This window comes from Vipera ursinii, assembly GCF_947247035.1.
Source record: "Vipera ursinii genome assembly, chromosome: 4".
In the NCBI taxonomy this organism is placed as follows: Eukaryota; Metazoa; Chordata; class Lepidosauria; order Squamata; family Viperidae; genus Vipera; species Vipera ursinii.
Genome location: NC_139514.1, coordinates 108826677 through 108851966, shown reverse-complemented (window position 1 = coordinate 108851966; position 25290 = coordinate 108826677). Strand labels below are relative to the sequence as shown.

Sequence of the window (25290 nt, the reverse complement as noted above, 5' to 3'; positions counted from 1 at the left end):
GATACTGATAATGGCTGTGAACTGCAGGATAGGATTCCTCTGATGGCTTTGGGGCAACAGGTGTCCTAGAGACTAGATCCTGTCCCCCCCCCCCAATCTGATAGTCATAAATCATTTTTATTTCTCCCATCAAAATATTCCCTTGGTATTCTTCTCAGGACAGCAGTACTGCTTGAAATCTCCTTTCTTAGGACCAGAAGATAACGTTTGGGGTCTCCTAGATCAGACATGTCAAACACAAGGCCCGGGGGCCGGATCCGGCCCGCGAAGTGGTTTCATGCGGCCCGCGAAGCCATCCTGGAAACAGTGAGGGAACGGTCCCCACTGCCTTGGCCCTGGCCCAGAGACCCTCCTTCTGCCAGAGACCCTCAGATCTGTCCCACTCCTGCCCAGGCCCCCATAGGCACCCTTGATGCGAACGATGTAGAGCTGGCCACGCCCACCCAGTAGGCCATACGCACTCTAGCCATGCCCACCCAGTAGGCCACGCCCACCCTGGCCACGCCCACCCGGCCCCCTGAGGGCAACCACAATGCTGATGCGGCCCTCAATGAAATTGAGTTTGACACCCCTGTCCTAGATCAAGATCAGAACTACAGGAAATTCTTTTTGGGGAAGAAACCCCTGAAGTGGGTGTGGCAAATGTGGGTAGATTCCAATGACTCTGTGCCTAACTTGCTGACTGATGAAGCTGCTTGGATGAGCAGCGAAACGTCTCAAACAAATGAAAGAAATGGTCCAATTGCCAGGATTCGATCAAGGAGAGAAGAAACCTGCAGTAGAACTGCGAGGAAATTTCCTGACGGAACAATTAATCTGTGGAACGTGTCTTCAGAAATTGTGAATGCTCCAAACCTGGACGTTTTTAAGAAGAGATTGGAGAACCGTTTGTCTAAAATGGTATAGGGTTTCCTGCCTGAGCAGGGGGTTGGACTAGAAGACCTCCAAGGTCCCTTCCAACTCTGTTATTCTATTCTATTCTATTCCATTCCATTCTAATTCTACTCCATTCCATTCCATTCTATTCCGTTCCATTCCATTCTATTCTGTTCCATTCCAATCTATTTCATTCCATTTCCTATTCCATTCCATTCCATTCTATTTCTATTCCACTCCACTCCATTCCTTTCCTTTCCATTCCATTCCATTCCGTTCTATTCTGTTCCATTCCATTCTATTCTATTCCATTTCCTATTCCATTCCATTCTATTCTATTCCATTCCTTTTCCTATTCCATTCCATTCTATTTCTATTCCGTTCCATTCCATTCTATTTTATCCTATCCTATCCTATCCTATCCTATCCTATCCTATCCTATCCTATCCTATCCTATCCTATCCTATCCTATCCTATCCTATCCTATCCTAAATTCTACATTCATCAACATTTCAGAACTACATGTTGTCCTCCATTTACAATACTTCATTTAGGGACTGTTTGAAGTTACAACACCACCCCAAAAAAGGTGACTTTTGACCGTTGTTCACACTTACAACCGTTGCAGCATCCCCAGGGTCCCGTGATCAAAGTTCAGACCCTTGGCAACTGACTCATATTGATGACGGTTGCAGTATCCCAGGGCCATGAGTGGGACCTTTTGCGAGCTTCTGACAAGCAAAATCAATGGGGGAAGAGCCAGAGTCACTTTGACAACCTGGTTAACTCACTTAGCAACCGGAGCGATTCAGTTAACAACTGTGGCAAGCAAGTTCGTAAAAGGGAGCAAAGCTGACTTAACAACTCTCTCGCCCAGCAACAGAAATTTTGGGCTCCATTGTGGACCCAGATTGTGGCCCCAGACGCTTAATGGATCCTGATAGATTCCAAGCGGCGCTGGGGTCCCCACCTGCCTCCACTGCTCACAGCTCGGCGGATGCCTTAGTGGAAGCCTGGGGAAGGGCAGCCACTGAGGCACTTGACCGGGTTGTACCCTTGCGGCCCCTGACCCGGCGCAGATCCCAGCGAGCTCCATGGTTTTCCGCGGAGCTCCGGGAGATGAAGCGTCGGAAACGGGGCCTAGAGAGCTGCTGGAGGTCTAGCCGATCCGAACCCGACCGGTTGCGGTTAAGAACCTATATTAGGTCTTATCTCGCAGCGATGAGGGTGGCGAGGTGCAATTACTTCTCCACCCTCATCGCGTCCGCAGATAATCGCCCGGCCGCCCTGTTTAGGGTGACTCGCTCCCTTCTTAATCAGGAGGTGAGGGAGGATCCCTTGCAGGGTCGTGCCGAGGAGTTTAGTCAACATCTGTCGGATAAAATCGCTCGGATTCGGACCGGTTTGGACTCCAGCTGGGCAGAGTCAGGCGATCAGGACACGGGCGGTCTTGTCAATGTTATCTGGGAAGAGTTTGATTCTGTGACCCCTGATGAAGTGGACAGGATTATGGGGAGGCTGAGCTCCTCCACATGTTTGTTGGACCCGTGCCCTTCCTGGCTGGTTTATGCAGCTAGGGAGAGGACACGAGGCTGGCTCCAGGCGGTTATATCTGCTTCTTTGAGTGAGGGTTATTTCCCCACCGTCTTGAAGGAGGCGGTGGTGAGACCTCTCCTCAAGAAGCCTGCCTTGGACCCAGCTGTTTTGAACAACTTTCGTCCAGTCTCCAACCTTCGCTTTCTTGCGAAGGTTGTTGAGAGTGTGGTGGCGCATCAGCTCCCTCTGGTCCTGGATGAAGCGGATTATCTGGACCCCTACCAATCGGGTTTCAGGCCCGGGTACAGCACGGAGACGGCATTGGTCGCTCTGGTGAATGATCTCTGGAGGGCTCGGGATAGGGGATATTCCTCTGTCCTAGTCCTATTAGACCTCTCGGCGGCTTTCGATACCATCGACCATGGTATCTTGCTGCGGCGTCTCAGGGGATTGGGAGTGGGAGGCACGGTTTTTCAGTGGTTCTCCTCCTATCTCCTGGGACGCACGCAGTCGGTGTTGGCAGGGGGGCAGAGATCGGCCCCTAGGTCTCTCGTTTGTGGAGTTCCTCAGGGGTCGGTTCTCTCGCCTCTCCTGTTCAACATCTATATGAAACCGCTGGGTGAGATCATTCGTGGTTTTGGAGTTGGGTATCATCAGTATGCCGATGATACCCAACTTTTCTTTTCGACCCCAAACCACCCCAGTGATGCCCTCGCTGTGATGTCCCGTTGCCTGGAGGCGGTTCGGGTCTGGATGGGGAGGAACAGACTTCAACTCAACCCTGACAAGACTGAGTGGCTGTACATTCCGGCATCCCGGGACATTCAAAATGTTCCATCTCTTTCTATGGGGAGTGAGCTCTTACCCCCCGTGGATAGGGCTCGCAACTTGGGAGTCCTCCTAGATTCACGGCTTACCCTGGAAGATCATATAGTGGCCATGACTAGGGGGGCTTTCGCCCAGGTTCGCCTGGTGCGCCAGTTGCGGCCCTATCTGAACCGGGATGCCCTGTGTACGGTCACTCATGCGCTCGTGACCTCTCGCCTTGACTACTGTAATGCTCTCTACATGGGGCTTCCCTTGAAGACCACTCGGAGGCTCCAACTGGTACAGAATGCGGCCGCGAGAGTTGTCTTGGGAGTTTCCCGGTACTCCCATGTTACACCTTTGCTCCGCGAGCTGCATTGGTTACCAGTTGTCTTTCGGGTGAGGTTCAAGGTTTTGGTAACGATCTTTAAGTCCCTACATGGCATGGGTCCGGGATACCTCAGGGACCACCTGCTGCCGGCGTCAACTCCCCTCCGCCCTGTGCGTTCCCACAGAGAGGGCCTCCTCAGGGTGCCGCCAGTCAGGGAATGCCGACTGGTGGCCCCCAGGGGGAGAGCCTTCTCTGTGGGCGCTCCGGCATTATGGAACCAACTGCCGGTGGAGCTCCGGATGGCACCAGACCTCCGAACTTTCCGTCGTGACCTGAAGACCCACCTATTTGAAATAGCTGGTCTGGCCTGACGGGGATGGGTTTTAATAGTTGTTTTAGACTTGTTCACTGTTTTTAACTGGGCATGGGTTTAATCTTTTTTTTAATTTTTGTATTGTCTTTTTTATATATGCCCTGTGAACCGCCCTGAGTCCCCACCAAGGAGAAGGGCGGTATATAAATTAAATAAAACTAAACTAAACTAAACTAGATTGTTGGGGGCAATAAGCTGACTTTGTAATAATGCCGCTTGGGGTCTGTGTGAAAGCCCTAACAAGCAGGCATATACATAGAATGAAGGCTACTGCTAAGCTTGTAAGCCGCCCTGAGTCTTCGGAGAAGGGCGGGATATAAATGGAATTAAAATAAATAAATAAATAAATAAATAAATAAATAAATTAGTTCAGCTCCAGGACACTAACAGTGAAAATAAGAATGAGGGAGGGGCCTGCAGATCCAAGGTTCATGGTCATGGCACTTCCTGCTGCTCCAGGGGTCTCAGCCCTGCACCTGGATGACAGGGAGTGGGAGATGTGTAGGAGGGGGTCCTCCTCTCTGTGGAACTGAGATGGTTCTTCCAAAGATCTGGACTTCTTCAGGAAGGAACAGGAATTATTATTCAGGTCTCACCGACAAATCACGGGTGGAAGACAGGAGGAGAATCCGTGGGAGAGCAGGGAAACTTTGATTCACAAATAGATCTGTCCTGTTGGGCTGGGGTGGAAAGTTCGGCTGATTGGCGGGAGAGTTTTGTGAGAAGGTGATTAGGTTGACAAAAGGTGGCCGAGGCGTGATTAAAAAGTTCTAAGATGTGAAACTCCCTCCGTTTAGCAGCTCTGCTTTGTTCACCAATCCGGAATAACAGCTCCACCTATTGTTCACTAGCCCGGAACCAAATGTTTAATTAAGAAAAGTGGAAGAAGAATAAAGAGAAGCTATTTAGAAGGGGTGGGGGGGGGAGAGCTTGGAATGTCAGGGGATGGATTCAAAAGTAGCTTGATGTGTCTCTCTTCCATTTTTGGCACTGATTTTTTTTTTCTTTCTTTCGATTGAATTCCCTCTGCCAATTTTAGATGCCTAACTCTTGGCTAAACATGCGTGAAAGAGATCAGTTCTCCCATGGTATGGCATTGTATGGTCTTCTCTACAAAAAGACACCATACAACATTAACCCATTGGAGATTTTTGCAAAGGTCTCCCCATGATAAGAATAACATTTTCTACAATAAAAAAGATAGTGTGGGAAGACAGCCCCCCCCCACCAGAGGAGGAAATATTAAAAGGGCAGAATATTGTATTTCCTCAAAGGATCTTAAAGAGGCAGAAAAGCATGCCCAGATTTTTCTTCATAGCCCTAAGTCTCCCTCCCCCCCCCAAGCAGAAACCCGCTCTGTAGAAATGCAGATGTAATAATCCATTCAGGAAGGTTGGAGCCTTCCAGCTAGAAGCTTAGGAAGACAAAAGACACGTAACATCTACATAGCTCACCCAAACTCTAAGACAGGACATAATAGGATTAACCCACAGATGCCAATGGGGCACACTCAGACTCAGGTCAAAGTACATGACACAGGAAATACAAAGCCTCAAACAGGAAGAGGAAACAACTCCAAACAGAAGCCCAAGAGGGTATAAAAACCCACTCCCTACATGTGCTCACTCTCTTTTCTTCCAGAGCCATCTTTCTGCCTGGCTCTCCTCTTCAATAAACTGCGACCTTCTTTCTAAAGCAGTCGCCATGTTGTTTATTCCCAGCTTGGACTGGACCCTGATGAAGACTTTTCCTTCAACAATTGGAAGGAGGGAAGACCATGAGAGATCGCTTCAATGTCACAGCAGTCTCTTTTAAGGGGAAGACACAGAAATATAGGTGGACTGTCATTTGGGGCACATTCCCAAAAGGAGTGCCCCATTTAATATTGAAGGGTATTATTCAAGCTCCCCTTTGCCTTGCTGCTTCTAATACAATTGTCAAAATCGACTCCTGAAGAGGAGGCCGAAAGAGGCAAATCAATCTAGCCTTGCTTAAGAAACATAATCCACTGATGGGATCCTTTGAGCTTCTTTGTTGCTTTCATGTTGCCTCTTGTCTCAGGGGAATCTACAGATTCCAGCCCAGATCTGTCCCATTCATTAAATTGCCCCCTCCCCACTCCGGGCCCCTGATGCTACTGACATCTCTCCTTTGCTGGGAACAAAGGAGCAGATTGTTTGCTCAAAGGACACCTGCCGAAAGAAAGACACTACTCTTACAAAGGCAGGGATTGAAAAACCATCCCCACGTAGGCTGCACACAAATTACTTCTGCTGGCGTTAGCAGACGGTCCGCTTTGAGCCCGAGACATTCCTCCTGAAGATTATCCCAAATTATGTTTTATTGCAACGGCCTGCTCAGCTGGCCTAAAACTTTATCTGGTCTGGAGCCTAATGGAATTCAAACAAGGGGATGAATACGTTGCTTGTGACAGGTCTGGAGCTCCTGCACTTTCAGCTGGTCTTCCAAGGCAATCGGATAACTGAGGCCTGGAGGCTGCCCGTGGAACAGCACGGACAATTTTTGTCATCCTATTGAATGCTTAAATTAAATGGCCTGAGCAAAGGTTTTGTGGGTCAACCTGTGGAAGAAGATGAAAGAGCAGCCCTTTGCCTTCCAGAAAATCAGAGCAGGTCTTTGTGGAAGTTGTGAGTCTTCCCACCCTTCGGACCCTAAAAATCCCCGACTCCATTTTCATGAGTTTTAAGTGCTAGAATGTCACTTACAGCTGTTCTTACTCCATGCAGCTGTTCCAACTACAGGCTTAGTTTGTGCTTGAGCTGAAGACTGTAGATGTTCAGTTCACAAGTTCCTGCGATGCCTTCTTCCGCCAGCTATTATAAGCACAGGGAGATCTGCTGCAAATGACAACTAGGACTTGGTCTTCATTATCTTCAAAGAAGCAATGCTTCTAATGAATATGCTTCCTATGCTGTAAGTGGGGTCTCTGTAATAGGTCTTACCAGTTATTCTTGGAAAAATTCTGGGAGTTGAAGTCCACAAGTCATCAAAGGGCCAAGTTTGAAGACCCCTGTCTTAAATCTAACAAACAAAATGGAGGCTGGCTGAGGAATTCTGGGAGTTGAAGTCCACAAGTCATCAAAGGGTCAAGTTTGAAGACCCCTGCTGTAATCCCTTAATTCGGGATAGAGTCAGGGCGACTGGATGGAGCTGAGTTTACTAGCGTGGTGCCCTAGAGGTGAAGACACTCACTTCCCACTCAGGAGGTTGAGAGTTCAGTCCTAGGTAGTGACAGATGCTTCTCTCCTAGGGTGCCAAGAAAAAAAAAACAGTACCAAACTCCACGTGGCATCAGGAAGGGCATCCAGCCAGTAAGTGCTCAACTCCATCCAGTCACCTATCTTTCTGCTTATCTATTTCTCCTAGTCAACTGAAATCTCAATAATTGGGAATGATAGACTACCTGCCTTTTAGGTAAATAAGAGATTGGCGAAGGGGAGATGAAATTTTCCCATATTAATTAAAGGAGAAAATGCAAAGGAGGAAGGAAGGAGAGCTGAACTTTCATTTTCTGAAAATGTAATAGAGAAGCATTAATTGCAGCTTTGGGCAAAAAACGTCTTGCATACTGCAACCCTTTTGGCATGTTATTAAAAGACCTTCACAAGTTAATACAAGCGTTCGACTAACTGAATGGGTAGAAATCTAAATGGTTTTTTTTCTCTCGCCAGCACACAGGGCTGCTTCCATTTCATTGGGTTGTCACCCAATCATACTCAACCTGTTGTCTCCCAGTCAAAACTATTCCAGTCTTGAGCCTAACTGGAGATACAAGTGTTCTTTTAATTTTCACTAGGAAGTTGAAGTCATAATGCTTTGTTAGCCAAGACTGAGTACCCCAGAAAAGGTCACCAGTCAGTTTTTAAAAGTTTCCCTCTCTCCCACACACACACACATTACCTGTGCATTGGGGCAGTGCTCCTTTGTGCACTGACGATGTGGTAAGAGGAAAATGTTGTGAAAGGCCAGGCAATGGCTATTTTCATGAAAATAAAATAAATTGCTTTAGAAGCAGGTGGTGGGAAGCTTTCCAGTAAAGTGGATGGAATTAAAAATACCATTTGCACTGGAATAGTAGTCATATCGCAGATTCCGTGCTACTAAAAAAAAAGTTAGTGCAGCAAAATATTGTTATAAAGCCTTTCTTTAGCTTGGATGGCAAGGGTTGGTTGCCATCTGGTGGAGCATGCTGGGAACACTTTTTGGTGTATAAAAAAAAATTAGTTTAGCAAATGCAGTACCTGACAATGTTTTTCAGAGGCTTGTATCAAATATAATAGTTACCTAGGATGAATTTGCCAGCTTTTTATTTTGAAAACATCGAAATATCAAAAGGTGAGGCTTGATAGCTGGGCCCACTTTATCAGAGGCAAAAAAAAAAATCCTTCACAGAAATCTACTTTTTCCAAAGTGAGAAACTGATGGAAACATTTGTGGAAAAATATTATACTGTTCTTTTAGTTTCTTATTGTCGCAATACTGTTTTTGAGTTTCCAATCTCCCCTTCTCCTTTTCTTTACTTTAGCATCTTCTCTTCTGCAGTTGCCTTTATCAACACTCACATACACGCAAAGTAGGCAACATAGAAATTCCCCTTGGCTCACAAAGCTGACTTGCAAGCAACTTAGCAACTTCCATCTTTTCATCCGACCGATCAGTCCATCAGTATCAGAAAGTTAACACAAGTAAGGGAAAACAAATTACTGTAGAAAGGCAGGCTGTGGAGCTGACAATAATTTGCAAAAGACAGATACAAATCCCAATGACAGTTCTGCCAGCCATTAACGATGCAGACAACATGGGTTTCTGTACAGTGACTGGTTTTATTTACCATGAAGCAAACTCCAGCTCTTCAAGTGTTTAAACCATAAAGATTGCAAGAATTCTGTGCTGAAAATGCATCACACGGAACAAAAAAAAACAAGGCTGTTTTATTTCAGGCAGTGCTCAGCGAAAGATAAACACAGAGGTTTTGTTGTTATTAATAGAACACAATCCAAGAGATTAATTTAATGCCAGGACCAACCACTTTTTAGCTTTTTAAATAGAATGTAAGAGAACCCCCCCCCCCACAAAAATCATTTAAAAAGTTATCAAAAGGAAAAAAGAGCCAAAATAAATATAATGCTAAGCTTTTAAAAGAAACATGTTTTTTTCATAAATACCTTAAAAGGTTTAATTTTTTATTTATCTTCCCTTTATTACTTTACAAGTAATTCAAGGCGGTGATCGTATCCAACCTTCCTCCTCATGTCTTTCCCACAACCATCTTTCCCTGTGACCTGGGTTGAAATTAAGAGAGTGACTGGCCCAAAGTCAGTCAGCTGGCTTTCATGGCTAAGGCAGAACTTGAACTCATAATCTCCTACTTTCTAGTCTGTTGCCTCAGCTACTACATTAAACCAGCTCTAATGCAGTTGTCTCCAATCTTTCTGGCTCGGCTGACTGGCAGGGGGAGGGGGGAGGGTTTCACGCATGTGTGCACACCACTTTCACAAATACAGCATTGCACATGTTGTGCACGTTCGCCCACCATTTCTGAGGTCGGGTTCCGAACAGGCTGTGGCCCAGCACTGGATCTCAGAGCGGAGATTCGGGACCCCTGCTCTAATAAGATATTTTCATAGCCTATTTTTTCCTGTATGTGCAATTTTCCATTTTCACTAGATGTACATTTCTCTACGAAACCGAGAGAACATACCAGGGATAGCTTTTGCAACGTTTTGATAAGCTGTCACTGTTTTCATAATGTGCCACAGTCATCTGGACAGCTTACACAAGGATCGACATTACAAAACTTGATCAACAAGCACGCTGCTAATAAAGTTTGCAGGATAGTTTAGTTCAAAAGGCATTGTTTCATTCTAGCTCGATTCTCAGTACTGCAACAAGGAAATCTCCTTTTTACCTCAGATGTTGATGGTGCAATTGGGATAAATTTGAAACTGAAACTTATTTTTCATGACCATCAGCCTTTTTTCCCCCACAGTATATCATTTTTTTTTTAAATTTCAGTGAAACAGCCAGCAACTTGGAAATATGTAGGAAATAAACCTTTACAAATTAATCCATCGCAGTGAACTCTTTCATGCAGAAGTCTTGTCTTCTAACGATAAGCCTATTGGCTACATCTGAATGATACAATCAACATTTTATCAAATATCAGGCACATGTTTCAACTGAGACAATAAAACAAATTTCTGTGTTTGTTAACAAATAATTTCAAGGCTTTTAAATCATATACAACAAAGACAGAAAATGCATTTTGAAAGATGGTTGGTTAGTAGGTATTTAAAAAGCACTGTGGGTCTACATCTGTGAGAAACGTACACAACCAATATCCAACATCTTCAACAAAAATCTTCTATTTCCCAGAAGCTTCATCTCAGCGAAAAAACAATCTTCTCAATTTAACTTGTCATATTATCAGCAGCCTAGGAAAAAGAATTTTGATTATACTAGTGTAGGTTCATAAGCTATTGCAAATTAATAGCAACACACTGAACATTTATTGCAACAGTTTTGGCTATCTAAAATGACTGTGGAAATCAATGACTCACAGATTGTCTTTCAATCAGTAAAACTGTACTGCCTAAGAGCTGCCAATTAGAGACCCCCAAGCACCCAACCATCTTCCCAATTATAAAACCTAGAGCAGAAATCAGGTGGTGATAAGCCGCCTGGGAAAGCCAAGGAAAATCATCAAAAACAACTAAAAATCGAAAGTTAGAATATTTCGGACAATGTGATGCGACACCCAGAAAAATACCGCATACTCCATTTAATCCTCCAGGGAAAGACTGAAGGCAAATGAGGTCCAGGCAGAAGAAGAACGTCATGGCTTCAAAATCTAAGGGACTGGTTTGGACAAAACTCAGCAGAAACTTTTTCGTGCGGCTGCCGATAAAAACAGGATCGTCAACGTGACTGCCAACGTCCGATAACGGATATGGCACAAGAAGAAGAGGAGCAGAGGGGCAAACACACTAACTTATAACAGAATGAAAAGACCTGAACTGGGGGTCCTCTTTCTCTCTCTCTCCAGTTACTTTGGACTTTTTAGTTGTTTAATCACTTTTTAATTTTTGTATCTTGTTTTTTATTACGTATTGCCCTGTTCACCGCCCTGAGTCCTTCGGGAGAAGGGCGGTATACAAATTAAATTATTAAATTAAATTATTTTCCATCCAGTGCATGAGTGGCAGGGCCAGGGAGGACCGAATACTGGGGAGTGATTCTAAATCACTTCTTCCCATCACATGGAAGGAACCACACGCAAAAGAATTTGTAAACGTGGACACAGTCTGTGAGATGCAGCTACTGTACTCATTACTTGGACGAGAGCTGTTAACACCGAAATAAAACTTTACTACCTCAATCCCACTTATCATCACAACTGTTTTTCACACTTATGATAGTTGTAGCATTCCCCACAGTCGTGGGGTTAAAATTCAGAGGCTTGAGAACTGACTTATATTTATGATGGTTGCAATGTCCTGGGCTCACATGATCCACCTTCTGACAAACAAAGTCAATGGGGGAGCCAGATTCACTTAACAACTCTGTTATCAACTTAACAACTTCAGTGATTCACTTAACAACAGTGGCCCCCCCAAAAGTCATATAATGGAGCAAAAACCCCTTAGCAAATGTCTCATTAAAAAAATTATTTAAATTCTTGTAACTCACTACAGCTAATTTGCTGCAGGACCCCTCACCAGGGCAAAATTTAACAATTCTAACGTAATTATTAAATTTTTATAACTCGCCAGAGCTAGTTTGCTGCAAGACCACTTGCCGTGGGTCTTCACAGTTTGAATATTTAAAAATTTAAAAAATATATATTTTAATTCGTATAACTCGCCACAGCTAACTTGCTACAGGACAACTCCAGTCCAAACTCTGGCTCTTTTTCACTGCGGTGAAAAAGAAAAAATGAAAGCTTGATTTGGTTTTTGTTAATTAGATAGGTTTATTTCCTGCTCAGGCAGGAAACTCTATACCATTTTGGACAAATGACCGGCAAGTCTTTTCCTAAAAACTTCCAGTGTTACCGCATTCACAGCTTCTAGAGGCAGGTTGTTCCACTGGTTAATTGTTTGAACTGTCAGGAAGTTTCTCCTTAGTTCTAGGTTGCTTCTTTCTTTGGTTAGTTTCCATCTGTGGCTTCTTATCCTGCCTTCCAACGCTTTGGAGAATAGCTTGACTCCCTCTTCTTTGGGGCAGCCCCTGAGCTACTGGAACACTGCTATCAGTGTTCAATCAATTCAATTTTAACAACTGAATGTCATGACTTAAAAATATTTTTTTAAAAAAATATCCTTTTAATTTTTGTCCTTCCTGTTTCTTTTTTTTTATTAAAGAGTTTTACAAAAACAAAGTTTTACAATATATCCCCAAATCCCCCCCACCCCAAACCCGCCCACTTCCCCCCCCCACTTCCCAGAGCTAAATACAGGATTATAGTTACAATAATAAGGGTGAGGGGTGACATGATAGCAGTGTTCCAATATCTCAGGGGCTACCCCAAAGAAGAGGGAGCCAAGCTATTCTCCAAAGCACCTGAAAGCAGGACAAGAAGCAACGGATGGAAACTAGGCAAGGAGAGAAGCAACCTAGAACTAAGGAGAAACTTCCTGACAGTTAGAACAATTAACCAGTGGAACAACCTGCCTCCAGAAGCGGTGAATGCTCCAACACTGGAGGTTTTTAAGAAGAGACTGGACAGCCATTTGTCTGAAATGGTATAGGGCAGGGGTCGGCAACCTCGGCTCTTTTATGACTCGCGGACTTCAACTCCCAGAATTCCTGAGCCAGCTATGCTGGCTCAGGAATTCTGGGAGTTGAAGTCCACGAGTCGTAAAAGAGCCGAGGTTGCCGACCCCTGGTATAGGGTTTCCTGCCTGAGCAGGGGGTTGGACTAGATGACCTCCAAGGTCCCTTCCAACTTTATATTATTATTATTATTATTATTATTATTATTATTATTATTATTATTATTATTATTATTATTATTATATTCTAAATAAAAATTATGCATAATATACAATTAACCAAATTCACAATGTGCTTCAACTCCCCTTTAACATAACTACAAACAAAGTATCAATACCAACATCCCACTAAAATCTACTCGTAAGCTAAATGGAACTTTTTAGTCCCATATTTGTCCCTCTTTTCATTTTTGCAGCCTTTCTTTTCACGACTCTGTCCCACCGTCTCTCTTGGGATATTCCTGCGTTCTCTTGCCCTGCAGCAGAGAGTCCAGGGCAGGGGTCGGCAACCTCGGCTCTTTTATGACTCGTGGACTTCAACTCCCAGAATTCCTGAGCCAGCTATGCTGGCTCAGGAATTCTGGGAGTTGAAGTCCACGAGTCATAAAAGAGCCGAGGTTGCCGACCCCTGGTCCAGGGGGTGTCCTGTGGCAAACTGTCCTAGACCCCTCACCCCACCCCGACCCCCACCCCGTCCGACGGCGGGAAAGCTTCCCGGGCCCTTCCCGCACCTTCAGGGCCTCGGAGGCCTTGCGCAGCTCCCGGATGACGGCGGACAAGGCCTCGGGGTTGATGCCCTGCTCGCACAGCCGCACGCAGATGGAGAGCGTCTCGGCGTCCAGGCCGGTGTTGAGCAGCCGCGAGATCTCCATCAGCACTGCAAGAGAAAAACCGGGAGGGTGGTGGGGGGGTCAGTTCGCTCCGGGGCTCGTCTGCATGCCCTCGAGGGGTCCCGAGGAAGAAGGGGTAGGGGGTGGGGAGGGACGCCCCCCCCCGCCTAAGCCCCGGCCCGCCTGGCAGAGTTGGCCTCACAGGGGTCTTCAAACCTGGCCCTTTTTATGACTGGTGGACTTCAACTCCCAGAATTCCTCAGCCAGCCTGCCTGGCTGAGGAATTCTGGGAGTTGAAGTCCACCAGTCATTAAAAAAAAAGCCCAAGTTTGAAGACCCCCCTGGTCGAAAAGGACGCACCGTCCATCGTCTCCCTCACGGCGTTCAGGTTGCCGGAGGACGAGCAGCCCGCCATGACGGCAGCGGCCCGGAAAGCCCCCTCCCCCCCCGGCTGGCCGCGCGCGACCTTTCACCCCGGAAGCCCAACGGAGAGCCGTGGAGGAAAACCGACCGCAGCTGCCATAGAGCGCAGGAGAGAGAGGGAGGGAGGGGAGGGCAGGCGAACGCCGTCGCAGCCAATGGCGGCGCGCTGCCTTTTGAATGCGGCGGCGCCTCTTCCCGGAGAGGCTGCTTCGAACGGAGGGGGCGGGGAAAGGGCCCTTCCCGCCCGCCGATTGGCCAGCACCTGCAGAGGAGTTAAAGAGCCGCGGCCGCGGCAGGAAGCGTTGGTTGGCAGGTCGGGGACCCCGCCGGGGAAGCTGAGCGGAGGAGCCGGGATGCAGCGGCGGGCGCCGCCCGAGACTCCCGACCGTGTGAAGAATCCCTTCGAGAGTCCCGGCGACGTCCGCCGCTTGCAGGAGCAGACAGTCTGCAGCCCCAGCGCCTTCCGCGCCGCCCTGCCCGCGGGGGTGAGTTGGGGGGGCTGGGAAGGGGTCTGCAGAGGGGAGGGGCAGGTGAGGAGGGAGGGAGGGGTGGGGTGGGCTAGGCTTGGGGGGCAAAGTCTGGGTCAGAGGGGATCTAAGAGAAGGGGAGGGGCTGGAGCTTGGGGGAGGGGGCAAAGAGGGTCTGGGGGCAGAGGGGATCTAAGAGAAGGGGAGGGGGCTAGGCTTGGGGGGCAAAGTCTGGGTCAGAGGGGATCTAAGAGAAGGGGAGGGGGCTGGAGCTTGGGGGAGGGGGCAAAGAGGGTCTGGGGCAGAGGGGATCTAAAGGGGAGGGGGCTAGGCTTGGGGGGCAAAGTCTGGGGGCAGAGGGGATCTAAGAGAAGGGGAGGGGGCTGGAGCTTGGGGGAGGGGGCAAAGAGGGTCTGGGGCAGAGGGGATCTAAAGGGGAGGGGGCTAGGCTTGGGGGGCAAAGTCTGGGGCAGAGGGGATTTAAGAGAAGGGGAGGGGGCTGGAGCTTGGGGAGCAAAGAGGGTCTGGGGGCAGAGGGGATCTAAGAGAAGGGGAGGGGGCTAGGCTTGGGGGGCAAAGTCTGGGTCAGAGGGGATCTAAGAGAAGGGGAGGGGGCTGGAGCTTGGGGGAGGGGGCAAAGAGGGTCTGGGGCAGAGGGGATCTAAAGGGGAGGGGGCTAGGCTTGGGGGGCAAAGTCTGGGGCAGAGGGGATTTAAGAGAAGGGGAGGGGGCTGGAGCTTGGGGAGCAAAGAGGGTCTGGGGGCAGAGGGGATCTAAGAGAAGGGGAGGGGGCTAGGCTTGGGGGGCAAAGTCTGGGTCAGAGGGGATCTAAGAGAAGGGGAGGGGGCTGGAGCTTGGGGGAGGGGGCAAAGAGGGTCTGGGGCAGAGGGGATCTAAGAGAAGGGGAGGGGGCTGGAGCTTGGGGGGCAAAGAGGGTCTGGGGCAGAGGGGATCTAAGAGAAGGGGAGGGGGCTGGAGCTTGGGGGAGGGGGCAAAGAGGGTCTGGGGCAGAGGGGATCTAAGAGAAGGGGAGGGGGCTGGAGCTTGGGGGGCAAAGAGGGTCTGGGGCAGAGGGGATCTAAGAGAAGGGGAGGGGGTTGGAGCTTGGGGGGCAAAGAGGGTCTGGGGCAGAGGGGATCTAAGAGAAGGGGAGGGGGCTGGAGCTTGGGGGGCAAAGAGGGTCTGGGGGCAGAGGGGATCTAAGAGAAGGGGAGGGGGCTGGAGCTTGGGGGGCAAAGAGGGTCTGGAGCAGAGGGGATCTAAGAGAAGGGGAGGGGGTTGGAGCTTGGGGGGCAAAGAGGGTCTGGAGCAGAGGGGATCTAAGAGAAGGGGAGGGGGTTGGAGCTTGGGGGGCAAAGAGGGCCTGGGGCAGAGGGGATCTAAGAAGGGGAGGGCTGGAGCTTGGGGGGCAAAGAGGGTCTGGGGCGGAGGGGATCTAAGAGAAGGGGAGGGGGCTGGAGCTTGGGGGGCAAAGAGGGTATCTAAGAGAAGGGGAGGGGGCTGGAGCTTGAGGGACAAAGAAAGTCCGGGGCAGAGGGGATCTAAAAGAAAGGAAGAGGGGCTAGAGCTTGGGGGGGGGGGCAAAGAGGGTCTGGAGCCAGAGGAGATCTAAGGAGATCTGGAGGCAGACGGTGTCAGAGGAGAGGAGAGGGGTGCTGGGTTCTCCAAAAGCCCCCTCAACCTGCTTCTGCAGAGCCCCGGGAGATTCATGTGGTCCATTGACGAGCTGGCCCTGATCGACCCAGTAGAGATCGACTCGGAGGACATCCACCGCCAGGCCTTCTACCTCAGCCAGACCAGGTGGGGCAGGGCAGTGAGGTGGCTGCAGGTTTTGGAGGGCTTTCTCCCTGGTTGCCCCTCACTTACCCTTTCCTTCCTTCCTTCCTTCCTTCCTTCCTTCCTTCCTTCCTTCCTTCCTTCCTTCCTTCCTTCCTTCCTTCCTTCCTTCCTTCCTCAGGATCGACAGGGAGGTTGAGGAGCAGAGGCAAAGGGCCATCGAAGAGGTAACAAACACCATCATCCTTGGTTCAAGCCAGCTAGGGGGTGGTGGGAGGGGTTGAGTTCCAGCCATTCAATGGGATGGTGCTTGGGAGCTTTCCTTGCCCGCTGTCACCTTCAAAGTTGCCTCCATCCCCTGAGCAATGAGCGGACACGAGGAGAGTGCTCAGGAAGCGAAAACCCTTTGCTTGGTACCCAACGAACTGCAGAGAAAGAGGCTTTGAATCCACTCAGCGTTGGAACCAACAGTGGCTCTAGGCAGGAAAACATCTTGCCTTTCTCTTCTTAAAACTCTGCCGGCAAACTGATTGTGCCCTGCAAAGAACGTGCATGTCATCAATATGCATCCTGTCCTTTCTTCCTAGTTTTTCACCAAAAGCACCATCGTCCCATCGCCCTGGACCGATCCCATCGGGAAACAGGCTTCTCAGCTGAATTCAACCCGATGTAAGTAGCAGCTTCTTCTTTTTTTTCTTTTTGTAATAATACTTTTATTGGTTTGTCAAAATATAAAATACAAAGAGAAATTCGAAGAGAAAACTAGAAGAAGGGAGGGGAAAAGAAAAAAAAGATAGCGCAAAGGGGAAAAAGAAAAAAGGAACAACTTCCGACTCTCTTTAGCGCAGTAGAAGGTTTACAATCGCAACTTTTTGCTTTTGCACAACAGTATGTACAAACCATTTTTGTAAAAAAAAAAAATGAACCTATCTGATTATATCTAATCCTGCTTCTGTTCTGAAATTGCTTCCAGGTTTTGTGCCTGCAGTGAAAAAGAAAAAAAATGAAAGCTTGGTTTGGTTTTTGTTAATTAAATAGGTTTATTGTTATAGTAGCAGCTTCGGTTCTTGGAGGCAGGGAGAGTTCACTTCAAGCCGTGTTCTTCAGGGCTGGGATGCAAATGGTAGAGATGACCTAGATCAGAGGTCCCCAACCTTTTGGACACCAGGGACCGGTTCCATGGAGAAAGGTTTAATGCGGACCAGAGAGTTCATGGTTTTGTGTGCCGCCTGCGTCCCACAGATGGGGCCTTGCTTGTTTGTGCGGGCCGGTTGCTGACATGCCATGGACCGGGGGTTGGGGAGCCCTGACCTAGATGGCTAGTTTCCAGGATCTCTAACAGGCAAGGTTTTGACAAACCAGAAAGGAGATCCTTCTACATGCTTCTCAAGCCATCTTTGCTAAGCTAAAGAAAGAAAAAAGAAACACTTTGCATATTCTGCTAAGAAAAACAAAAGTCTGGTGATTTTTTTTCTCTCGGATCGTAATATTACACCACACTAAGTAGGTGTTGCTCTTTGCTTAAATTGCAATAATTGGAATCACTTGATTTTGAGCTGCTGTCTGTGTCCACATGGAAGATTTTCCTCCGTGTTTGATGATCGACCGATTGATTCTTATTTCGGTGAGCTGAACCACTTGACCAAACCTGACTGCCAAAATGCGAAGAGAAGGAGAGCGTTTCCCGTTGTCGCTAAGCATAGGCAATGCTTTTTATGCCTTCCTTGTTACTATTTCAGCTGTTCACTAAGAACTCGATAAATTGCAGGTGTTGATCTGAACGATGCTTCGCCAGTCGGCCGAGAAATAGTCGCACAGCCCGGGAAAAATAATGGTTTGTATGAGAAAGAGGGCAAACTCAGTATGTGAAGGGATCTGGGTGGAGAGAGAGGGCACCTGTGTGAAAGAGAGAAAACATGCCTTTCAATAGGTTGATGCATGTGCAGATAGTCTGATTTATGACTAATCACTTAGCGACTGTTCCCACAGACCTACTTGTAACCCAGATTTGAAGTTCAGATGGTTGCCCCCCCCCTCCCCTGCAGTCACATGGCCATTTGCTGTGTCCCATGGTCGCATTGACCACGTTTTATGATGGTTTTGCTCAGTTTCGGCAAAACAAAACGACAGACCCGGTTTTACAACCATCATGACTTATGATCACAGTGGGCAGGTGTTGTGATTCCTCGCCAGCCGGTGGATCTGGCAGCTGAGTCTGAGAAATCAGATGAGGAAGAGGAGGGGCCTGGTGTGACATTAGAGTCAGAGGAAGGCTCTGAGGAGCTCCAAGACTTACAGTCGGACGAGGAGCCTGGCCCCTCTACTCCCACGCAGGCTGAGACACAGCTGTGCTGGGAGTCTGAGTTGGACAGTGATGAAGAACAGTTGGGATAAATGCAGGATGCACGAATGCGCAGGAAGGAGAAGCGAGTAGGACAGAGGAATGCAATGGGGCGGCTGCAAAGGCAAAGGAGAAGGCATTAGGAAAGCCACGCCTTGGCTGAATTATAAAAGGGAAGGTGTGGGAGGTGCTGGTTGCTGAAGGCAGCCCTTCGTGTTGAGGATCGAGTTTCTGTGGACTGTGTTTGTTTGCCTCGGACACTGACTTGAGTCTGTGAGGATAAATGGGGTTGGTTTTTTCTTGCGGTTCCTGCCAGTTGCTTGGAAGAGGGGTTTCTCCTTGTGAGCACAACAAGGACTCACGTAGGCTGGGACAGAACAGCAGGTTCCATTATGGCCCTACCTCAGCGACTACCTTTCGATAAAAGAGAGAGGTTTGTGTTGCTTCATCCTTCTGGCATTGTGGCTAAGAGCAAGGAGTCTTTGCAGTCCAGTACGGCTGGCTTTTGTGAGAGGCTATTTCCTGTCTAGCACACAGCCTTGCAGTTCCTGGAGAACTCGCATCGAAGTCCTTACAGGCTCGCTCTGCTTAGCGTCTGAAAAGCTGAATTTGTCCCAGTTTGTTCCAACCTTCCTGCAACCTTGGAAAGATTGTGCTTTATTGTGAAGTCTGAAGAGTCTAAGCAGAGAGGATTTTTAAATGCCTTGGTCCTGGTGATGCAGCCCTGCTGCTCTGATTCTTTCTTTCTTCTTTTTTTTCCAGCTGCTTGTCAGACTGTGTTATCTCTACCTGTGGATTTTGATTTGGAAAAGATTCTGGGTAGGTAACTTGTAAAATAAGGTGCTGTTCCTGTAGGGTCTCTTACAACAGTCTAAAAGAGCTGGAACTGGACTGGAGAAGCTGTAATAACACCTCAAAAGCAGAGTGCATATGATAAATCAGGGCTCTTCAAACGTGGCCCTTTTATGACTTGTGGACTTCAACTCCCAGAATTCCTCAGCCAGCGTGCCTGGCTGAGGAATTATGGGAGTTGAAGTCCACAAGTCATAAAAGGGCCACCTTTGAATAAAAGGATCACAGTCGAAGGTGAATCTGAGAGGTTGTGTAAAGGCACATAACTTCGTGGGATTTTTGGCTGCCCTCATCCCTCCTCCTCTGCAGTTTTTCTGAGTGATGCAGAAGATGGAGAAACCCGTCCATCCCTGCCCACAAGCTCCAACGTTCCCCTAACAAGTTTCTACGATTTGTGCTCGCTTCCCCTTTGACCTTGTGCAAAACATTAAATGGTCCGATTGGATTTATCATGGGAGGGAAACAAGGGTCCCTGATTAGGAGTTCTGTGAGTTGAAGTCCACAGGTCATAAAGGAACCATAGTCCCCACCCCACCCCACCCCTGCTTTGGTAGATCAGAATGCTAGTCTCCAAGATTGCAGCCAGCTGCGTCAAAGGAAGAATATATAAGATATATTCCCGAAGGCAGGACAAGAAGCAACGGATGGAAACTAATCAAAGAGAGAAGCAACCTAGAACTAAGGAGAAACTTCCTGACAGTTAGAACAATTAACCAGTGGAACAACCTGCCTTCAGAAGCGGTGAATATTCCCACACTGGAAGTTTTTAAGAAGAGACTGGACAGCCATTTGTCCGAAATGGTATAGGGTTTCCTGCCTGAGCAGGGGGTTGGACTAGATGACCTCCATGGTCCCTTCCAACTACTACTACTACTACTTCTTCTTCTTGTTGTTCTTCTTCATTATTATTATTATTATTATTATTATTATTATTATTATTATTATTATTATTATTATTATTATTATTATTATTATTACCTCAGCAGTCTCACCACTGTGCTTGGAGATGTGAGAGTGTGGCTAGGGAATTCTGGGAGTTGACATCCACAAATCTTAAAAGCTTCCAAGGTTGGACATCCCTGTATAGAGTCTCCTGGGGTGGGGTGGACTAGAAGACCTCCAAGGTTCCTTCCAACTCTGCTCTTCTGTTCTTCTTCTGATCGCGATGTCCACACGTGCCTCTCCTCTCCTCTTCCTCAGGTGACCATTTCAAAGCTGAGGAATCGGCTGATCAGTCTCAGGAGAGCCTAAGCACTTCGTCCTTGAGGAGAAAGCTCTTTTTGGACGAGAACGGCAGCCCCTCCTCCGAGAACCTCGCCGCTTCTCCCAGCTTGCGCAACAGTCCGGCCTCGCTGGGAGCCCTCTGCTCCATCGATCTCTCTCCTGTCCGCTGCAGGAGCCCTCTGAGTTCTTCCAGCTCAGTGAGTAGCTGATCCGGGAGACGTTGACCAGCGCAGGGGGATTGAGGCAGGTCAGGATGAGCCCGGCTGGGTTTGGGCTGAAGAGCCCAAAGACATCCGTCGTGGATAACCCAGCTCCCGCTGCTTTCTGCAGACCGTCTTGGCTTTGCGGATCAGAGGGAGGAAAGCTGGAAGGTTCCAGTTTCCCTGGCGTTGGTTCAGATGCTGCCAACCGTCCCGCAGCCATCTATCTAGCCAAGACAGACTCTGGCCATTTGTTTTTGCCAAGAGCATAGCTCAGGGGTAGGCAACCTGGGCTCTTGTATGACTCGTGGACTTCAAATCCCAGAATTCCTGAGCCAGCAGGGCTCAGCATGGACACCTCTTTCCCTTTCCCCTCAGCATGGCCGGCTCAGGAATTCTGGGAGTTGAAGTCCACGAGTCATAAAAGAGCCAAGGTTGCCTATCCTTGGCCTAGCCCAGGGGTAGGGCAACCTTGGCTCTTTTATGATTCGTGGACTTCAACTCCCAGAATTCCTGAGCCAGAAGAGCTCAGCTTCGAAACCTCTCCCTTTCCCCTCAGCAAGGCCGGCTCAGGAATTCTGGGAGTTGAAGTCCACAAGTCATCAAATTGCCCAGGTTCCTCTTCGTCTATCCCCCCAGTTACCCGTAAACGTCCAGTTAGGCCAGGTGCTTGTACAGTATATTGTTTAGGAAAGGAAGTTCTCGGTTTCCAGCTCTGCCTATCGACGCTTGACTTTGGCCGGCTGAAGCTTCTCACAAGGCGGAGCTGGGCTTCCATCCCCTTCTTTTTCCTTGTATTCCAATCCTTCCCTCCACCCCCAGCCCCCGTCGCTAATGTCAGGCTGGCATTTCATGAAGCTTGGATAGGAGAGATGCAGCCATGACAGATGCATTCTGCGGCTCGTTCTTAATGGGGATCTCTCTTGTGCTTGAAAGGGCCAACTCTCCTCCAGTCCCATCCGGGGCAATGCCAGGGCCTACAGTTTGGGCAGCCTTCCTAGCCCTTCCTTGGCACACAGGAGTCCGGCAAATCTGGCGTCCCCCATTTTCTCACCGGTTGGCATCCAGCTAAGAAAGACTCCGCTGGCAGGTATGTTTTGGGCTCTGCAGAGGCTTCTTGCTGGGGCCTGAAGGTGGATCGTCATCCTGGGGACCAGACGGGGTCAGTCTGGAGGCGCTTCTTAATGTTTGGGGGTGTCCAAAGTGCCTCCTGTTGTTTCTGTTCCCTGTCTTGCTTCCTATTAGGGGGCGTATGGCTGTTCAATCCATAGGTCAGGATGCCCTCCATGCAGTCTTCAGACTTAACGTCTGTGGAGATTCTCAGTCATCCAGGTCATGGTTGTCTTCAAAAGTGCTTCCCCCCCCTCCAAAAAAAAGCTAACTATGGTGTGTTATTTTCCCCTTGAGGAAGGATGTTTTTCTTCTCATCCAAGATGCTTCGTCAGTTCTGATTGGATTGTGTGTGTGTGTGTGTGTGTGTGTGTGTGTGTGTGTGTGTGTGTGTGGAATGGATTAGTTCTGTCAGAAATAATCCACTCACCCACCCCAAACATCCAGTCACAACTGATGAAGCTTCTTGGATGAGAAGCGAAACGTCGGCTTCCTTGAGGGAAATTAAAAAAACAAAACATAGCCCCATTGCCTTTGGATGAAATGCACCTTTCAGACAGTCCTTAAAGGAGCAGTTCCTGTTTCTGAGAGGAGGAGGAGGAGGGCCCAGCAAGCTTATCAAGAGGGTTTTTGCTTCTGCACCCTCGGCATCTTCTCCCTCTGACGTTTTTCTTCCTTTCCCGCCACCCCACCCCAACAACACAGATCAAAGGCAGTTCACTTTTCGCTCTCCGGATCTTCCCTCCGTTTCCAACGCCTGCCGTCAGGCGTCCACCAGTGGCAGGAGTCCCTACATGGAATGCTCTCCGTTGAGGAGTCCCTCGCCCATGAGGCTCCTCTCCTCCTCCTACCGGGGCGCTGCACTGTATCAGAGTTCCCTTCTCTGCCTCCCTTGCACCCCGGAGAACCTGCACGAAGAGCTGGCAGAAGCAGCCGAGGTCACGTCGGCGGGGAGCTCCAGGGCGGGCCTGACCCCTGGAAATGAGGATATCCCCTCAGCTGGGTCCCACTTTGAGATGGATGCTAGCTCTCTCTCGCCGGACACCCCGGAGACCTGCCCCAAAGGGTTGGCACCCAGGCCGCCCTGCTCGGACTCTCCCGGGAAAGAAAGGACGGTGGAAATGGCCGATCCGGAGATGCTGGATGAGAACTCGGTGAAGGGATCGGCTGAATGTGACCAGGGGGCCGTGGCTGGACTGAGCATGGAGGGGTCTTGCATCTGCATGGCTCCTTTGGCGGAAAGCAGTGCCTCTCCTTGCGACAGCAGCAGCCTGCAGGTAAGGGTCAGCCTGGCGACCGAAGGGACTCGAACCCTGCGCCCTCCTCTCCTAGGCTTCACCAGGAAGCTGAGCAGTGGAGGTGGGGGGAGTAGTAAATGGTGAAAGCGGGCTGTTGGTCCAGCTAAGCTCTAGACCAGGGGTAGGCCTAATGATGACCCACTGTGCAGAATCTCCTACTGTTCTGTACCAGCCTACTACCGGCCCTGCAGATAAGGCAGGGACAACCCCTTTACAAGAAGGCAAGAGGCTGGAACTAAGCCTGCCAAATTTATGGACACAAAAGCAAACAGAGGAAAAACAAGACACGAACCATGGAACAGGAGCTATTCAAACGGTTGCCTTCAGCAAACCAGCCCTCCCACACATTCCCCTTTTAAACAGTTTAGGGCGTGGCCTCTCTCTGCCTCCTTCCGAGGTGCCCCATTGCCTTCCTCTGTTTACTCCTGATTGACTGCCTCCTGCGTCGGGCGTCCTTGAACAGGGCCAGTGTCCCTGGGTCATGTGACCACCTTTAGCAGCCTTCGGAGAAACAGACTCAGTGGGGAAGCCAGATTTACCGAACAGCCACGTTATTACCTTAACAACCTCAGTTGTTGTTATTTTAACTGTGGCAAGAAAAGTTGTAAAACTGGGCTCACTACGCTCATTTAGCAACAAAAAATTTGGGCTCAATTGTGGTCGTAAGTCAAGGACTACCTACAGTATCTAGGCACCTCTGGAGCTTTCAAAAGGGAATTTTCTTGGAATCCCATTTCCCGGTTGCTGATCCATCACTTCATCCCATACCGAGAATTGTATTGTTAGAAGGACCCGGAAAATCTACTCCAGCCCCCTGCTCAGTGCTGGAATAATTACTTCTACATTCTGATTTCTTTTGGACAGATGGACAGTGGTTACAATACCCAGGCTTACACCAGCAGCCTCATGGATACCGCTGGAAGCGAACTCAGCTGTAGAGAACACAGCACGTTTGAGGCTCAGAGGAAAAACCACATTTTCAGAACGAAGGTAAGTAGATCAAGGCTGGTCTTCAAAAGCTGGAGTTATCCTGCACAGCATCTTCAGCTTTCTAAGCCCTTGTTTGGGGAAGAAATCTAGGCAGCAATGTGGGAAACCTATGCAAAGATTTGATATGGCTAATGGACAATCATTTGGGTCTTCTCTTCTTTTCCCCAGCAGGGAAAAGCGAAAACTGGAAACTGGGCTGAAAACGCTTGTCAATCCAGCAGTCTCTTCCTGGAAGTGCCTTTGTCAAAATGACCCGAGCCTGGCGTACATCTGCTTCTGCTGGGATTGACAGACAGGCCATCCACCAGAGCTGAATGCCTGTTCTGACAGATACGTTGACAGTGGACTGGTCCAGCTGCCTTCCTGCAGCTGAAGGGAAATTGAACCCAAAGGTGATCTGCCTGGCCATAACCACCATAGTGGCACTGGGATGTTGTGGGCTAGGTTTCTACAGCACTTGGATTCTCACAAAGACTCAGTTGTTGTTGGAGGGCTGGTGCTATATGCCAGGGGTCTTCAAATGTGGCAACTTTTAAGACTTGTGGACTTCAACTCCCAGAATTCCTCAGCCAGCCCTGGCTGGCTGAGGAATTCTGGGAGTTGAAGTCCACAAGTCTTAAAAGTTGCCACGTTTGAAGACCACTGCTATATGCCTTCGACGCAGCTGCCTGCATTGATCCTTGGTCTACCCAGGTACAGCCAGTCATTTCTTAATGTGCCAATCATGGGCTCACTTCACCAAGGCAGGGGCTTCCTAACGCGAGCATCACCAACATACAAATAGATGCCCTGGTCTTAAACTTAGTGGATGTTAACTGCTTGGGATTAGGTACCACCAACATGCCAAAGCATGTGGCAGAGCAATAGATATTATCTTGTTTTCTGTGAAAATTAATTGCATTTATTTAAAAGAAAACTCTCACATCTTGATTATGCTAATCGCATCCCAGACCGATGAATTTTTAATAAAGTGGTTGTGCTTTTCCCCGTTTTTCGAAGTTTTATTACCAATGCAAAACAAAACAATGTGATTTCAACAGGAGCCTAGGAAACATTGTTAG

General features: G+C 48.6%; 3 protein-coding genes across 6 annotated transcripts in view; 1 reads left to right on the top strand and 2 right to left on the bottom strand.

The window, feature by feature from the left end:
- Nucleotides 1-25290, bottom strand: part of DACH1 (dachshund family transcription factor 1) — an 806874-nt gene that overhangs the window by 626701 nt on the left and 154883 nt on the right. The gene's annotated exons all lie outside the window — the stretch shown is intronic.
- On the bottom strand, nt 8860-14055 carry MZT1 (mitotic spindle organizing protein 1). 2 transcript variants are annotated; one of them, XM_083361250.1, is made up of 3 exons: nt 13909-14055; nt 13450-13595; nt 8860-10378 (listed from the first exon to the last, which is right to left on the bottom strand). In XM_083361250.1, the coding sequence occupies exons 1-3, from the start codon at nt 13961-13963 to the stop codon at nt 10355-10357; spliced, it is 225 nt and encodes a 74-aa protein (XP_083217376.1). In that variant the 5' UTR covers nt 13964-14055; the 3' UTR covers nt 8860-10354. The 2 variants fall into 2 exon arrangements, with proteins under 2 accessions (XP_083217376.1, XP_083217377.1); XM_083361251.1 differs by lacking the exon at nt 8860-10378 and adding an exon at nt 11191-11860.
- BORA (BORA aurora kinase A activator) overlaps nt 14286-25290 on the top strand; it is a 12009-nt gene continuing 1004 nt past the window's right edge. Inside the window, exons 1-11 of one of the 3 annotated variants that reach the window (XR_014492484.1) lie at nt 14286-14456; nt 16132-16238; nt 16396-16441; nt 16802-16883; nt 17983-18048; nt 19318-19374; nt 20608-20828; nt 21768-21921; nt 22647-23218; nt 24104-24229; nt 24398-24621. Coding sequence is in view for 2 of the 3 variants with exons in the window: in XM_083362328.1 (XP_083218454.1) it covers nt 14325-14456; nt 16132-16238; nt 16396-16441; nt 16802-16883; nt 17983-18048; nt 19318-19374; nt 20608-20828; nt 21768-21921; nt 22647-23218; nt 24104-24229; nt 24398-24481 (1647 nt within the window). In the remaining variant the exon portion in view is untranslated. Of the gene's footprint in view, nt 14457-16131; nt 16239-16395; nt 16442-16801; nt 16884-17982; nt 18049-19317; nt 19375-20607; nt 20829-21767; nt 21922-22646; nt 23219-24103; nt 24230-24397; nt 25214-25290 lie in introns of those variants that run through there. The other 2 variants (XM_083362328.1, XM_083362329.1) reach the window with 2 other exon arrangements.

Bases quoted from the DNA above. Each gene is read 5' to 3' on its own strand.
- MZT1 (XM_083361250.1), bottom strand. From the start codon at position 13,963: ATGGCGGGCTGCTCGTCCTCCGGCAACCTGAACGCCGTGAGGGAGACG. The intron at 13,596-13,908 runs GTGCGTCCTTTT...TTTCTCTTGCAG, and splicing joins CGTGAGGGAGACGATGGACG to TGCTGATGGAGATCTCGCGG. The intron at 10,379-13,449 runs GTGCGGGAAGGG...TCTTTTTCCTAG, and splicing joins AGGCCTCCGAGGCCCTGAAG to GCTGCTGATAATATGACAAG.